Genomic DNA, 17,959 nt, shown 5'->3' on the forward strand with positions numbered 1-17,959 from the left:
TCCTACATTCACAGAGTAATTTCTTGTATGACTTAGATAGGACTGGTGGGTCTGAGGACACCTTGCCATCATTCAGAAAGAACATAAGTCCCCAGAGAATAATGGGATAGCAGATATCCCAGATGATGTTAGTAGATATAAACTATAATGGGCATCTGGACAGATGATGAGAAATGGATATTCTGAAAGCTTCTATAATACATATGACCCCAAGAAGAACTGTACTGGAACCATACTGGAACTAGAAATCCTAATTTGACTAAAAAACTTTGATTTGGCAGAAAGAAATCAGGTTAACTTAGTGCCAGTAGGTAGAAATTGACTTGAAAGAGAAAAAGACATAGAAAAAGAAAAAATGAATTGTATTTTTTGTACACCAGAGATTGGACTGTGAGAAGTTAGTGTCCATTATAAATATTCTGGATTATATAAATCAGTGCTTCCTCATGCTCTTTTTTATTGGAAATATTTTAATGCTCCCTTTTTAATCCTGAATACAGGTTCCTGGATAATACAAACTACCTATACACATAGTTTTTAAAAAATCTGTATCATGTCCTAACTGTAATATATAAGAGAAATAAAAGTAAATTATAATAATTTGACATGTGCTTTCATATAGGTTTCATATAAAATCTATCAGTGAAGTGAAATGAAGTTGTTATAGTGAAGTGGATAATACCTGTACCAATGTGTAAGGTAATCATGAGTATAATAGCCACAAATATACCTTGATACTGCTGTATTGATTGGAAATTCAAATACCATGAAAAGTGTAACAGTTGATTACATGATTTTTCAAAAAGCTTAAGAAGTCTTGAAAAGTACCAGGAAAAAATGGAAAGTAAATCTCTTCTTGATTTCCATTGTACTTGCATACCTTGAAAATACACTATTTTTACCCTTTCCCACTCTTTGCATTTACCATTGCTCATCCTCTGACAACCTGCCCACTAAAATTCCAGTATTACCCCCAGCCTTTTTTTTGTTAACTGTTTTTTTTTCCTTCTTTTAGTCTTTAGAATCTTTGAAGATAAACTTTTATTGGAATAGAATACGCACAAGGAGCATAGACCTTAAGTATAACAACGTAAAGAATTTTCACAGAGTTAATACAGGAGTATAATCAACACCCGGGTCAGGAAACATGTTATCAGCACCCACGAAGCTCCTTTTATACTTCCGTCACTGTACCCCCACAAAAGCAACCTCCATTATCACTTTTAACACCATAGATTAATTATGTTGATCTTGAACCATATATATATATATATATAGAGAGAGAGAGAGAGAGAGTCTCTTGAGTGTGTACTCTTCTGCTTCTGGTTTCTTCTAGAAACTGTACTGTCTCTACTGAGCTCTCTGAATTCCTTTTCAACATAATATAAACCGGTTCTACAATTATATGAGAAGAATAACTATTGTTAAACTTGACACAGGATAAGAAATCTAACTGACTTCAAGACTGAAGTGGGAAAAACAAAGTATCTATGATCTAAGTGTAATATTTATAAATAAGCGATCATAGATTTGTGGCATATCATGTTGAAAAGCGTAGGCTCTTAATCCAACTGCCAGGGTTCCAATACCAGCTCTGGCACTTTACTAGTTTGGTGACCTGGAAAAAATTAGTTTCTCTTAATTTCCTTATCTGTGAAAGAGGGAGAACAATATTTGCTACCTCAAAGTATTGTTGCGTACTAGCTAAGGATATGGCTCAGATCCTTAAACTCTTGTGGTGAATATAACCGAGTTTTAATATCAGATATCTGAGTTTAATCTCATTTTAACCACTTACTTAAATTTCAGATAAGTCTTTTAATTAGTGTGCTACTTCCTTCTTCTACAAGTGGAATATTAATAGTACTAACCTCATAGCTATTGGAAGAATAAAAATGAGTAAATATATATATATATGTAGATATATATAGATATAGATATAGATATAGATATATATATATATATAGAAGAAACCATAATCTTGTCTTTGGAGAAATCTGTCAAAGGTTATTTTAATTTTTTTTTAACAAGTAATGTTCCCATTAAACAAATAATTTGCACAATATTTAGAGAGAAAATTTAATTATACAAGACTGGTAAATTCCTATTTTGTTTTGTTGCTATAGTTTTTTTTTTTTTTTTTACAATTTAAAATGTTTTCTCATATGAAAGTATTTTACAAATTCTGTAGTTAAAATATTCCAAGTCTGGTGATTAGGTCTCACATTTATAAGGCTTATAGTCCAACAATGACCATCATAGGAAAAGTCCTTTTTTCCCCTTATTTAATTTCAGGAAATATTTGGGAAGGGTATGGAATCACAAGAGGGTCCTGTGTAGCTCATCACTGAGCATCTGACTCTTGGTTTTGGCTCAGGTCATGATCTCAGGGTGGTGAGATCAGCGCCCTGTATGGGGTCCATGCTCTGGGAGAAGTTGGCTTGAAATTCTCTCCCTCTGCCTCTGCCCCTCCCCCTATCTCTTACCCAGTCTCTCTGGCTCTTTCTCTTTCTTTCTCAATCAAAATAAATAAATAAATAAATAATCATGTGCAGCACATTTAGAGCTGTGATCTCCTCTAAGGACTTTGCTTGGCCTTACCAGGCTCTAATCTCCTATATTTCATCATTCTCTGGCTCTCAGGGATGTAAACTTATAGTCCTTATATTATGATCAACATAGCATTTAAATATTCCCAAGTACTTTTGTCTACCAGATCAACTCTCCCATTTAAGGTTTCTTGTCACTGATTAATAACTTAAGGGCATCCGAAGTTTAATGTGATTCCCCTTATACTAAATGTTGAAGATAATATTTAGCATGAGGTTAATCTTCATAAATGTTGAGCCATTATTATTATCACTGACCCAGTGATATCACTGTCCCATAGAGGACTGTAGGAAGAGTAAAGACAATTTTAAAAAACAACCAAATTAAACTGTAAAAATATCCATTCATTATCAATTGGCCAGACTACAATTTGTTCCCTATAATAGGAAATGCTTGGAGTAAAAGATCCTCAGATTTATCCCAGTGAAAACCTTTCAGGATTACATAATTAGAATATCAGGAGATTTTATTTATAATCATAAATATAAAATAAATATAGTCAAATTAGGGCAAAAAAGTTAGGAAGGCAGGTTTTTTGGGGTTTTTTTGCTTCCAAATATGATGCTTTCTATCTTATTTAAAGCTGGTTACAGATATGCTGATAAGGATTTTTATGACTACATAAGCAAATCTTTTTAGTTCTTATACAAATTTAATTTCCCTCCAATTCCTTTCTAATAACGAGAAATTTATATGCTTTGTAAACAGAACATTGGTATATTTCATTTTTTTTAAAGATTTATTTATTTATTTGACAGACAGAAATCACAAGGAGGCAGAGAGGCAGGCAGAGAGAGAGGAGGAAGCAGGCTCCCCGCTGAGCAGAGAGCCTGATGCGGGGCTTGATCCCAGCACCCTGGGATCATGACCCGAGCTGAGGGCAGAGGCTTTAACCCAATGAGCCACCCAGGCGCTGCTGTTATATTTCATTTATATTTAATGGGTTCTAATATGGTCATACTGTGTACTCTATAATCATTTCTGCCTCTACATGATACTAATTGGATCCCTTCTGAAACACATTAGGCCATTTATGCTGTTCCTTGTCTTAAAATGTTGCATTTGCCAATTACCTCCTAAAACCCAGAGTTTGCTTTTGTTTATGGTCATTAAATGTACTTCAGCACTTCAGTGTTTCAGTAAATAAGGTTCTTTTTCTGATATATTTGCCAAATTTTGCTAGATGTCCTAGCAAAGTTAAAAAGAACAAAAAATATTAAGTATAAATAATTTACTTATCAATTCTTTTCTTGTATCAAGAGAATAAAACACAGAAGGCTCCAGAAATTATGCTGTGACTCTGAGGATACAAATATATGGGAAGGAGGTTTAAGCTATTGAGGTGGGAAGGAATTCTAAACATTTAAGAATAAGTACTTTTCAATATCTTTTGAACACAATGTTTTCCCTTTGTCCTTTTGATATAATATATTATATTAATATGTTTTCTAAAGAGACAATGAAATGTGAGTACTAAAGTCATACTGCCTTGAATTAAATCTTGTCTTCACTACTTTTTGTAAATACAATAAAAACTAAACAAAATATTTTTTCTCTTCAGGATTTTATGACATGTCTTTATGTATGAGCAGAAATAAAACTATAAATAACAAGATGCAAATACTGTTGTAAATATATACATGTATTTTTAGAAATAAAGACTGTAAAGTATATACTTTAATCTCTTCATTGTTTGGCTATCTGACACCAGGTAGACACAATCAGTAGTTTTCTTCTTATGGCTATCCTCAAAAATCTCAGTCATACCAACTAATCCCGTAGTTTCAGCTACTAATGCTATACCTTCAATCCCCAAATCTATCCATCAACATTTGCCTCCAGCTGTCTATGGCAAGACCTGAATTTTTATAAGTGAAGAACACAGTGAGTGTCACGAGAACATCAAAGCCTTTCTTTCCTAAATCAGAGTCAGCACTCTCGCCCTGGGGAGCTGTCACCCCAGGGTGACAGATACAGATACAGAATTACAGAAATTGGGTCTTTAAGATTCCTCCTGCAGTTGCTTCCCTATTCCTCTTAGATATCTCTCCTTAAAAATCTAACACAATATCTTAAAAATTAACTAGCTCTCCTCGTTATTTTAGTACTCACCTGTTTCCTATTTTGTCATTCATTGCACTATTTCTCAGAAAGGGCATTACAGACATTGTGAGAGGGATCTTTATTTTGCAAACACAGATGCTTAGATTTGGAGGGCATTCAGTCTGTCTTCACATACAAGAATTTCTGTTAGATAGTAGAGGGTTGGCACCTGCCTATCTTCCCATTTCAGCGTCCCCAGTATGTAGCTTTACTGCCTGTCACATAGAAATAATTCAAAGTTTGTTACTAATTGAATAAATGTGCTGATGATCGGCACCTACTTCTGATCAGACTACATAACAAACTATTGGAATCCTGTTCATGAATTGTTCTTTCCATCTACATACAGTCCAAATTCCTCTAACACAGAGATCTTGCCTTTCTCACCAACTTGATAACTCCGGTGTCTGTTGAAATTAGTCAGACGTCGGTATTGTAAAGTTTTAAAGGGGAAAACTGGAAATACAAGATTTAAGAGTGTTGCACTGCTGGGAAGACAGAAGAATACGAACACTAAAGCGGGATGAAGATTCCAGTTTCTTGATCTCAACAGTCCAGTTTTTTCCAAGAACAGGTTGCCTTAGCAACATCGTGGAACACTGCTCTAGCCCCGTCTCTCTCCCGCCCCTCGCCACGCCTACTCTGTGCTCTTACTTCCGCCCCAACCTGCCAGCTGGGACCTAGAGTCCTGCCGTTTCTACGCACATTTATATTGCCTGACTGAAAATACGACAGAATATAACCGCAGTTAGAAATACTTTCTTTCATCCTATCCATGCTTTAGTCTCAGGGCTTAAAATGTAAAATCAGTTGCTCTTTGTGAGTTGGAGGCTCCTATTGGCACGAACGAGAGGAACCTATTTTCAGGCACTGCCTTAGACGACAGCAACTTTGGAGGCCCCCAGATTGCTGAGGGAGACGTGGACCTGAGCGGGGCGGTACGTTCCCGGGCAGAGCAGAGGAAGTGGGAGTCCACGCGGAATTGGTTGGGGTCTCCTCCCGGAGCGGCCTCACCATGTAAGTGTTTGCTGACCCTGATCCTAAGCCCTGGTCCCGCTGCACGACTTTAACTCTCTCCCGCTCTCCTCCTCAGGTCGAAGGTTTCTTTTAAGATCACGCTGACGTCGGACCCGCGGCTGCCTTACAAAGTGTGAGTAATTTGGCGGCCGTGGGCCTTGGCGGACTGGGGGCGGGGGGTGGGGGCCAGGCTGGCCTTCAGATCCTCTTACGCCCAAGCAGGCTGTATCCCGTCCCTTTCGTCCCTCCTTCGCTCTTCCTGAAACCTCCCCCATCCCGCCCGAGCCTGAAAGGAGACATCCAGCGCCTGCCCCGCTGAGTGTCCACTTCCGTCGGTGCGAAGGAGCAGGGGCGTGTGACCGGAATGTTGCTGCTGATAGGTGACCCGTCCTCGGGACTCCATGGGTGGGTTTTGGAGCTGGAGGACGTGTAGACGGCTCTGATGAATTGCTGTGTTCCTTAAAGGAGTCCTGATTGCAAAGGCCTTTAGCCGCGTTGACCAGCTGTTACAGAAGTAGGGAAGACAACCCAGTTGAGAGTCTGTAGTTACTTGAACGTTTATCACTGTCCGGCTTCTGATTCCTGTGTGGGGGACTCAACAGTCGGGCGTCACAAAGTAATGAGCCTCAAATCATACACTTCGTATGTTGGGATTTAATAAAGTGTGAATAGCAGATACGGGAAATGCAGACATAGGCCAGTTACTCCACGGGAGGCCCTTTTTTCTCCTTTAGCAGTTGAATGATGGTTTGGCACAGGCTTAACTACGTAGTCATCCGGAATTTTCTTAGATAAACATGATTGAGGTTATTGCATCTGGAAGTCGCATAAAATGCAGCAAAAGACAAGACGTGAGTAGGATTTTAGGCATAATTAATACAACTAATACTGAGACCTCCTTAACCATACTGTTAACAGTTGTCATCGGCCTCAGTGACTTAACTCTGTGACCCCTGCAACGCCTACCCTAAAGCTCCCCCCACACACACACATGAATATTTTTCACCTTATCTCACATATTCACAGTTACAGGCTAAAACCTTAAGGTCTTCTTCAGTAACTGCTCCAGCCAAGGTGTCATTTTTAAGTAGGCTCTTGTGAATGACTACATTGTCTTCTTGTATCTAATGTGCTCTAATATTTCTTCCGTAAAAAAATGTTTCTTTTAATTCATTGATCAGACTGCTTTTTACATCTGCCACTACCCTCTTCCCCCGCTTTACCCAATTCTTTTTCTAACTCTCTCAGAGTCCATGGTCCACTCTGTCTAGTGGTCCACTGACCTCATCTCTGGTGTCCTCCTCTCCTCAGTGTGTTTTGCTTGGTGAAACACCAACTCTGAACACGCAGCTGCTGTAATCTCTGTACATAGCTGAATGTCTTTAGAGAAAATTACAGTTAGGCTGATGGATTTTGTGTAAAATTCATAACTATGTTCAGTAGTACCTAACGCTCTGCTATAGTTCCCAAGTTTGCTTATTTTTCTTTTCATTCTCTAAGAGGATTAAAAAAAAAAAAAAAAAGTCTTCATACTTCCCACAGTGCTTTTCCCTTTCTCTGAAGCTATGAGAGGAAAATTTGTCTTTCCATCATCACATATGTGAAGCTACTGCTATGTCTATAAACCCATAATTTCTGTCCACCATCCCGTTAGAAAGGATAACCTGACCTTATTCCTATGAAAAGCCAGTTGTACCACTTGGGCTCTAGGTATCGTCTATTTTAGTCTTCTCAAGATTAAAGTAGATGGAGTCCAGAGATCCCTGTCTCCTTATCATCTTTGATTTCTCCCTTTATACTGGGTTATTCTCATCACCATATAAATATCTAAGAAAAAAGTAAGATGGAGGGAGAAAGGACAGAGCAGGGCAGCGGTAGTATCTGTAAGAGTGCCTGGAACCTTGTACCAGTTCAGTTAATATTGGTGACTGAATAAATATGATAGGCACCTACTGTTTGTTGTTTATGTAGTATGTGTGTATGTATAATCTGTGTATGGGTGTGTGTGTATATAAAATAGGTGTAATGTGTGCATGTGTGTAAGATTAATATGCTGTGTATCCTATTCAGAGTAATTGGTAACTAGTACTTGAGTACTGTTAAATGCAATTTTTTAAAAATTGTGGGAGAACACACTTTGACTTTTTAGTATCACTTTTCACTTGCCAAGCCAGTGAATGTGTGCTTTGATTTAAAAAAAAAAAAAAAAGTCCCTTGAGTTTCTAACATTACTAATAGTTGAATTCTAAAAAAGATGTTAACAGTTCCAGATTTATTCTGGGGGATGTCAGAGTTTTTATTGTTTGTTTTGTCTTTTGTTTTTTGATAAATTCACTCTTGGTAGTACCATTAGGTTATAGAAATGTTAAATCAAATGAATATATGGGATGAATTAAATATACCTTTGACTCACGCTTCTTCTACTGGAAGTCATTATAATGTGTTGTGGTAGCTAGTGATTTTTATATTCAGTAATCTATAACTAATGGAAGAAATGGGACACATCCCTAAGGTATTACAGGATAATTTATTAAAATGTTAAAGCACAATACGGTGGTGACAAGTATTCAAAGAGAAATGTTAGATTACCAGCCATTTCTCTGCTTTAAAGATAATCTGTTTTACAGTCTTGAATCATTTTTTTTTATTTCACATTAGGAATTTTTTTTTATATTTTTTTAACCTCTTTCTGTGTTTTTAAGTGTTATCTTGGGGTATAATGTCAATTCTGTTTTCAGTTTTTAAATTGGAAAATTCATACAGATTGACCTTTTATCAGTAATCTTTCGTATACTTGACACAAGTTAATAACAAAATCACACATTACATCTCCAAAATGTTATTTCAGATTGTTTTAAGCCCTTTTTTCTAATGATGATATAAAGGTAGAAAGTCACTTCACATTTTATCATAGTAAACATATTCATTTTCATAATTTAATCTACTATTTCAGACTTGATTATTAAAATCTAGAAACACTAGAAGGTTCCTGAAGAGGTTAAGCTGGACTCTACAATGAAAATGGTGACTTTGATGCATCAGGTGAAGAGGTATTTGGACTGGAGATGGTAAAGTGGACTGACAGCTAAGGAGAGATTTGACTTTTTGAAATCCATTTCTGGAAACAAGCAGCAGCCTATATACTAGACCTCTCTGTATCAAAATATATTAAGTCTCACCTATATAGTTTAATTTTTAGGTGGAACTGTAGACATTCTCTCAATTATGAAATTAATTGCTCTTTTTTTTTTTTTTGTCATTTTAAAGTTAATTAACAGAGTGTGCAGTCAAAGTAGACAATCTTCAGCCTCAAAAGACAGCTTTGGCCAGCTCTACTACATTAGCCAAAATAAGGAACGAGGGGCTTTAAGAATAATCAGTTTTTTAAAAAATTCTTTTTCATTCTTCTTGCAGACTTAGTGTTCCTGAAAGTACACCTTTCACAGCAGTCTTAAAGTTTGCAGCAGAAGAAGTAAGTATAGAAATTAGAACAACCTGTGTGGAATGTAGTTTAGCAGTATCTTTTTCAAAAGTCTGGGGGCACCTGGATGGCATAGTCGGTTAAGTGTCTGACTCAGTTTCAGCTCAGTTTGGTCTTAGGGTCTTGTGATTGTGCCCCCAGTATGCTTGAGTTTCTCTTTTCCTCTCCCACCTGCTCTTTCTCTCAAATACATCTTTAAAAAAAAAAAAAAGTCTAAATTTTTGATGTACTTTGACCCACCACATCCATGTGAATTCATTACTAGGTTCATGCTATCAAAGAGTTAAGCCCTACTTACCAACATAAGTAAAAGTTAAGATTTATAGAAGTAGGATGAATGAGTTAAACAAATCTCTATTTAATGCAACAATTAAAAATTATAAGGAAAAGTTATATGGGAAGGTTTGAGGATATGGGATATGAGGATATGGGAATTTTTTTAACCAGCAACATCATTTTACAGTGTAATCTGTACACCTGTTGTTACTCATTTTGATTAAAGAATTAGAAATTTTTTAATGTCTTTATCATATTTTTCAAGTTTTCTGTTTGAGCCTGTCAACTGCATAGTCTTTTAAAACATTCTTAGGTTTTTGGTTCTAAAAAAAAGATTTTTTTTTTTTCATCCAGAGTTACCAGATGCATCCATAAAACAACTCTTTGGGCATAACACTACAAGAGTAGCTTGGTCTGGTGGAAATAGCACAAAAATGTGATTTGAGAGACTTAACTGCGTCATTAATTATATGTATGACATGGACAAGCCTCTTAATTTCTCTTTTCTTCAAATTTCATATCCTGTAAAATTGGAGTAATTAATATCCATCTTTCCTGTCTGATTAAATGATTTTGAGGAAAAATATAATTGCCTTTATGGTATTTTGTGAAGTTGAAAGTGCTGTACAAATCTAGAGTAACTCAAATCCAAATGCCAAATGTTTTGATTCAGAATCTTCAAAAAAGTTTATAGTCACAGAATAATAATTTTAGTACCTAAATAAACTAGCTTAATCCATAATCCTATCCTGAATTTAAGCTATTAATGAAAAATCAGTCAACCCATCAGTATTTACAGAGAGATATTGTCCAGGACCACTAACATTATTTATCATTCCTTCAGAATTAAACTGAAAAGTGGTAGTACTTGTTTTATAGTCAGTGTTTATCTTTTTCACCCATGTAGAATAACTAAAAAGAAAAAAAAAGAATAACTAAAAAGAGCTAGGAAACAGCATTAGCATTACTTTCTGCTGCACAGATCACCTGTAGGAAACTTTCCTGGCCCTGGGGAATAGGAGAGATCCCACAAATTACAATTTAAAAAGTAGGTCAATTTCAGTTATCATTAATTTTTTATTATTATATTTTGTAGTTATATATGTTTTTTGTAAGGCAAAGGCATTGTGATCTTGGTCTTCTAGTAAAAGTATAAAACATAACAGACCTGCAATAGAAAATAAATTTACAAATTTCACATTACTGTGTATATTTATTGAGGTTTTAATATAGCTTATAACTTACAATTTGTGGGTACTATACATTTAGAAAGGTTATGACTTTGAGGCAGCAATGAGAGGGCCTTTCATAAGATGAGACATAGGCTCTTACAGTGAAGACAAGTGTTGACAAACTGAACCTGTGGATTTAAATTCCTAATAAAATATTTTTTAAAAAGTAAGAAAATTCCCCAATAGGACTAAGAATTAGTTTAAGTAAGTGTAAGTAGTGAGTTGTCAAAAACCCGAGAATAGCCTTTTAACATTCTAAATTAAAAGATTAGGGGGGTCTGAGAAAGGAAAGAAATGAACATTTAGGAGCATGAAATACTTTGCATCCAGAAGAAAACTTGTCAGTAGTGTAGCATGAACATAATAGTTGCTGAATTTTACATCACTAGTGATGCTTCCCCAGATGTCTCCTTAACTGTTGCTTCTACATTCTGGAAAAGGGAAAAATTATGTCAGCAGTTGCTTATTTTTAATGTTTATAAATACGCTGCCACTATATGGCTGTGACTACAAATGCATAGCTTATCCTAAAATGGACATAATCAAAAAATAAGATACCCAGTAGGGTACCTAGAAACTTTGTAATGCTCAAGTTTTAGATATCTGAGGTGTCCTATAATTAATTTGGGTATTTGCTCAAAGTTTTATTAAGTATTGCAATCTCTATAAATAATTCTTGAAGTATTTTAATGTTAAAGCATATTTTGAAGTTACTTTAGGTTAGGTTTATTTATGTTTTTTTAATTCCTTAAAAGGACATTTACAAATAAAAATGTACCATCTGGACAGTAAAATTATGTGTTTATTAGGTACATAATCCAGTAACATGTTATGTTCTTGTGCATAAATTTTTATTTTAAAACCTAATTTTTTAATTTATAAATTAAAATAAACTTTTAAAAAAGTTTAAAGTTTATTAAAATAAACTTCAGTTGTTTTTCCTAACTATGTATATGTGACCATTATAAATACCTGGAGCAGCATTTCCCTGAGTACTTTTCCAAGACCACTGGAACCACTGAAACAACAAAAACCATGAAAAACTAGAATCTCTGGCCGAAAGAGTATGGGAAATACTTCATTCACCAAATCCTTCTTGACATTAAATAAACTGTATTAGCTGCAACAAATTTATTTGATCATAAAACTCAACTGTAATATCTATAAAACTAGTCTCTAGCATAGAAGTACTTAATAAAGATTTGTTAGGTAAATGAATGAACTTACGAGTTAGAAGAATGAATGAACTTATGAGTACATGAACACATTTTGACAACTGCTGGTCTCTAAGGAATTAAGAGACTTCTCCCTTTAGCTACCAATAAGTTCTATACCACATTTTATTGATTCAGAAAACGCATCTTTTTACACCTCTGGAAGTAGATTAATGAAGTCTTACTCTCACTATTAGCCATTTAGCAGTCACATAATTGTCTAATGGACATCATCTGCACCTACTTGACCTTAGTTGTTATTTCCTGGTGGCACAATTAGACTATTGCAATCCTGTGAAATCTAAGTCAGCAATACATTCATAGGAGAATTTGAGGAAGGAATGTGAGCTTTGGTTCATCTTCCATTAAACACAAGAGAGCATTTGTTTGACCTTAGTGTTTCTATAGAGAAATTTTAGGAATGTTCTAAGCCATTGTTTTATTTTCAGTTAGATAAGAGAGTTATATATGATAAAACTAACATGCCCAAGTCTGAAAGAATATATTTATTGATAGTGTTTTAACTTTTTTGTAATGTTTTATGTCCTAGATGCAGGGAAATGCAGTATTTAGAAAAAGATACTGTTCATTAAGTATAAGCCGGTTGTGTTATTTTCTTTGTTGACATTGTCCTAAAAGATAAATCATATTTAGGATTATAGAGTTGATTTTATGTATCCCATCCTTGCTAACCATCTTTTATAGTTTATGTATATAAATATATATTTTTACATAAATGTTTATAAAGATAAAAAATAATTTTTTTCCTTTTTCTTCTTTTTAGTTTAAAGTTCCTGCAGCAACAAGTGCAATTATTACCAATGGTAAGAATTCATTTTAAAACTATTACTTCAGAGCTAGAGAAATTATTTAAAAAGCAAATTAATTAAAATTGACTTAAATACAAAAACGCCAAAATTTATATCAACACTTTGGCCTTTTTGTAAACACTAAGTCAAGGTTATTGTCCATAATGAGCTCTCTTCAATTCTTTATGCTTCTGGTATAGTATAGCACTTCACAGTATCTGTGTCCTTACCAATTCATGCCAAATTATTAGTAAAAATTATCTTTCCCTTTATTTAACAAGGTGCATTGTTTTTTAATAAGTTGTAGGTACTTTTTGAATATAGGAAGTTAAATGGCAGAGTACCTTTCCTATAGCATTTTATTGCTTTCCTGCAGTAAACTCTTTCTTATAAGCTTGAAATAATGAGGATTTTATTCAATTAGATCTACAGTTTAAATTCTGAATATCTTAGAATACAAGTAATAATTGTGATGGTTTATATATGACAGAATTTCTCATTCTGAAACATTCCGTATGCTGTCAAATTGAGGTGTTTCTATACCTGAAAAGAAAGCCAGTCTACTTTCTGGAAAGTTTTAGGCTTACAAATGAGCTGTTAAGAAAATGCTTTGTAAACTTTCATCAGATGTCACTGCAACTTGAATTAAATGACTTTGTGGGCTCTCCTGGCCTTAAGATTTTATGCGTCGGGAGCAATATGTAAATGATTAAGGACATACCTGAGGTACTTTTGACTGTATTTTTCACTGGATGTTGTGTTATAGAATATACTGTCTTCTGTGGAATTTATCAGGATCATGGCATTGACAGCTGCTCTTGTCCAATCTAGCAGTGTGTGTAAGTGGGTAATAGTAATGGATTTCAATAGGTAACTTAGCTGAAAGATTTGTCATTCCTGTTTTTAGATTTAAATTGTTTGGCTTGTGCCTATATATCCCATAGCAGCAAATCTCTTATTACTGTTAAACCATTTTAGCTTTAGAAATAAACAACTTAGATAATTTTATGACTTAATTTCTAGATGGAATAGGAATAAATCCTGCCCAGACTGCTGGTGAGTATTTGTCTGAAACTCAGAAGGTGTGGGTGGGGCTGTGCATGTCATTTGATACTGAACATGTGGCTCATTCTGATTCAACTAGATGGGATTTTTACTAGGATAATAGTTATTTTTTAGGGATTACATAGGAGTCCTTAGCTATGTCTCTGAGCAATAATTTATTTCCTTGGGGGTATCAGATAAATATATGCTTTCGGCTACAAGGAAGCATTAAAGGTGTTTAATACATGGAACAAAAAGTGATGGTAAGATCATACTCTTATGGGAATAATGATTTTGATAGTACATGAGAAGTGCTTAAAAGTTTGCATTATTGTCCATAGTATGCATTCAGTAAGTGCTAGCTGTTAACCGTTCTTTTTAAAAAGTACAGTCAGTTAATATTTCAGGAGGCTTAGCCCTGAGAGCTTTCAGAGCTTCAAACTTAGTATTACACAGTGCTTGCTGTACGTTGATGTTCTGATAAGCAGGCAAAATAAAAGTAATCTTAAACTTCTTGATAGGTAATTTTGTATTTTTTAGATGCACCTTTTTTTGGCTTATAATCTAATTACAGTGTTTTTATAATTAAGCATACTTTAATGTGATCTCAATTTGAGCAGTAGTTACGTTTAAATCATTCTAAAGTACTTCCATATTATAACAAAATTATATTGTCATCATAAGGCCTTGGAATTGAAATTTAGCCATCTAGAAAATAAAGAGTGATTTAAAATTGTAGTTTGTTTGTTTGTTTTTACTTAAATCAGTAGTTTTAAGTATATAATCCTTTTTATTAAAAAGATAATTGAAAATCATGAAGCATTTTATTGTAGAGATATCTTTAAAATTGGGTTTAAAGGTTTTATTTCTTCTTACTGTAGAAATGTTCAGTAGTTTATATTAATTCGAGTTACTGCTTATTGTAACATGCTGCCTGTTGTATTACCCTTAAAAGTTGAATTGTGCATATCATGGGCCATGAAGAAAATCTCAGCAAGCAATTGAGCAAAGAGAGGTCAGATCAGGTTGCTAAACTTTGTCATTTGTGGTAATTTAGATTTACTGTTCTTCTGTCCTTAGATATTTTATTGTATATTGAATTAGCAAGTATTGATGATTAAATTACATTGCTGTTTGCTGAGTGTATGTGTTAGCATTTTTGTGGCTAGTGATATTTAACATTTTCAGAAATTTGGTTGGGTTATGAAGATGTGAGAGAAATGGGAACAAGCCTTAAAGCATGGAGTTAGTCTGAAGCTATTTGAGCTTCTGTACCTATTTAGTTTATACTTTTTTGTATATATTATGATCATTGTTGGAATGTTAGGATAACTTGTCATTTTTTAAATATATAACTTTGTATTTTGTTTGTTTGTGTAGGAAATGTTTTCCTAAAGCATGGTTCAGAACTGCGGATTATTCCTAGAGATCGTGTTGGAAGTTGTTAATATCTGCTACTTGGAACATAGGATGACCTTTCCAAATAAATATTGGTATTGTTGTAAAACTGAAGTCAGGCATTTTAAAACATGATGAAAACACCAGTAGCTGATGAAATAATGAAGGGTGACTCTGTCCCTTCTTGTTATTCACACGCGTCCTGTGAAGAGGGACTGCTATGTGTAGAGGGTACCATCTCCACAGAAGACCATAGTCTGTCATCGCTACCTCACAACACATACAGATAGTTAATTCGGGCTAAGTGGATTATCCAGCTGTGTTTTGTAAGTGGTGGATGCTTCTGATAACTCTTTCTGAGAACATTTGGAAAATTAAAGTTTACTGAATCTTCCTATTTGCGTTAAAAATTTAAATGGACTGCGGGTCATACATGGCAGTTTGCTTGATGGCGTCTGACTTGTGCACTTAAAAATAGTTGATTCTTAATTGTATGCTCATGATAAAGGATATAGACATAACAATACGTAACTATCTTTTTGTCATTTAGGTTTTTTTAAGTTTCAAACTATATCAGAGACCCCAAAATTGAATTTTTTGATCTAGCCCTTATGTGTAAAATTGATGTCCCACACCAAAGAGTTTTAACTATGATCTTGCAGAATCCAGTACTTGGTAAGAATTCAGAATAAAGTAGAACCGTTCTTTGCTGAGTTATGTATTCTTTATCAGTTTCTGAATACAACCTTTAAAACAACCTCAAGAAACCCTTGTGTTATTGAGGCTAGTATTTCTAAATAACATTCAGGAAAAGGGTATTGGAAAGATCTGGAATTCATAACAGAGCTCTAGGAAATGCTGATTGAAAATGCTGATTATTATACTGATTAAAGACCCAGCATTTAAGGAGGTGTTAAGTTTAGCCACTGAAGTGATTAAGAAGTGAGGAAGTAGGGAAACCCCAATGACCAGTTTTCTGGTAAGGAGGAAAGAAACAGAAGACACAATGAAGGGGAACAGAAAGCTGTAGGAGAGCATCACAGAACAAGCCAACTGGATCGGCAGAAGTGCAGTGTGTGTTGTGGAGAACTGAAGGGGAAAAGAAAATATATGACATTTCAGAAGGCAATTAGAGAAAGCAAAGTGTAGGCTTTGTCAACACACAGACTTCAGAATTCCCCTTATGATAATCTAAAGAATGATATGCATAAGGGAAGAGTTTATTTACCCTTACAGAGGAAATTAATATCTATGCAGATCTTGAAAAGATGAAAGGAAGGCTCATAGTGATTCAGATCCAGTGCTTGGCCTGCTGTATCCCGGATGGTGAGCTCCCTGGAGGCAGGCTTTGTGTCTGTCGTGCTCTTTCTAGACCTGGAAGTGTAATGGGCTTTCAATAAGTACATGCTGACTTATTCATGAATAAAGTATCTCTTAAGACCAATTTTTATCTAAGTGTGTTTCAATTATATTCCCTGTCATAGGCCCTACTAGGTTCATTGGGAAAAAAATGTGTAAGGAGATGTAACCGGGTCAGTATCTCAAGGGTGACATTGGTAGTTAAGTTTAGGAAATCAACCAGTTGTTGTCATATATTTGACAAGTGAACATAAGATTCTAAATCGTGAAGGTAGAAAAGTATGCTTCTAAAATTTGGGGAAGTTTTTATTTTTCTAAACAAAACTCAAAGACCCCAGGTTTTTTACATCATTAAGCCTCAGTTAACCAGAAATTTATGAATACCCATTCTGTTAATTTTTAAATTTAGACTTCCTTCATCCTGTTTCCACAACGAAATCTGCCTGCTGTGTTATGTAAGTTATGGTGTCCTGTGCCATAAAGTGATTTGTTTAATATTTTTCTTCTTTGGTTTTGAAAGTTTTGTTGTAGTAAATTAAACACATTTAAATTAAACGCATTTTCCTAAAGAACTGGACATTTTGTTATTAAATAAATGTGATCTGTAAGTTCTTTGTGCAGAATATTTTGAAGTAATCATATTTTGTTTAAATACATTATTGGTACATAATATCATATGAAAATACATTTGTCATACTGTAAACTGTATTGTCTACTCTTATTTCATTATTAAATCTGATCAGCATACCTTTTGAGCTGGTGTATCACAAATGTTGCCAAAAAAGGTGGGGGGTGGGGTGCAAAGATGAAGAATCCCATAGGTCATAGAAATAAATATATACTTCCAAATGCCAGTCCTTCAGGAATAAAAAAGAGAGATCATAGTAATTGGGTAGGCCAGTAGGTTCCAAACCTAAGTGATTATCAGAGCCACTTAGTTAAAAATAAGGATCTCTAGAAACCACCCATAAGGTTTTGAATCCTTAAATCTGGTATGTCACAGAACAATCTCTGTTTATAAAAAGGATTCCTGGTGATTCCTCTTGTGCAGCTCTGTTTGAAAATGATAAGGCCAACCTTTTCACTTTGTAGATGAACAAAAATAAGTCCAAGGTGTCAGGTGTCAAACTGACTAGGATATGTTCTAGAACCTTGGAAGTGTACATCCCACTTCTTGGTTCTCTAGTAGCTAAGTGCAGAGGTACTAGCTAACAGTCTCTCTCACTGGTAGTAAAACCTCATTTTAAAGTGTTGCAAGTACAGTCGTTTTCGTGGATATTTTATTTCTTAAAACTAGTTATTTGAAAGAAAAGTTAATGGCAAGAAAATTCAGTCCCCCTTTAAGGCCCCTTTTCCCCACATTAAGATATTAAAAATATCTACTGTCTTTTACCCAAGGCATTGAAATATTTTTGA

The 17,959-nt window shown here is 34.7% G+C and overlaps 1 protein-coding gene across 1 annotated transcript; it reads left to right on the forward strand.

Annotated features, from left to right (window-relative positions):
* The first annotated feature begins 5,603 nt into the window (after positions 1 to 5,603).
* Positions 5,604 to 15,897, forward strand: UFM1 (ubiquitin fold modifier 1). The gene is made up of 6 exons (XM_082700268.1): positions 5,604 to 5,730; positions 5,807 to 5,863; positions 9,145 to 9,202; positions 12,718 to 12,757; positions 13,766 to 13,798; positions 15,167 to 15,897. Coding segments are annotated over exons 1-6 (258 nt in total). The 5' UTR covers positions 5,604 to 5,728; the 3' UTR covers positions 15,235 to 15,897.
* Positions 15,898 to 17,959: the final 2,062 nt, after the last annotated feature.

This window comes from Mustela nivalis, assembly GCF_964662115.1.
Source record: "Mustela nivalis genome assembly, chromosome: 15".
Classification (NCBI taxonomy): domain Eukaryota; kingdom Metazoa; phylum Chordata; class Mammalia; order Carnivora; family Mustelidae; genus Mustela; species Mustela nivalis.

What these genes read in the sequence shown, in the direction of transcription:
- UFM1 (XM_082700268.1), top strand. An exon ending in CCGCGGCTGCCTTACAAAGT is followed by an intron (nt 5,864 to 9,144) that starts GTGAGTAATTTG and finishes TTCTTCTTGCAG; the next exon opens with ACTTAGTGTTCCTGAAAGTA. An exon ending in AAGTGCAATTATTACCAATG is followed by an intron (nt 12,758 to 13,765) that starts GTAAGAATTCAT and finishes CTTAATTTCTAG; the next exon opens with ATGGAATAGGAATAAATCCT.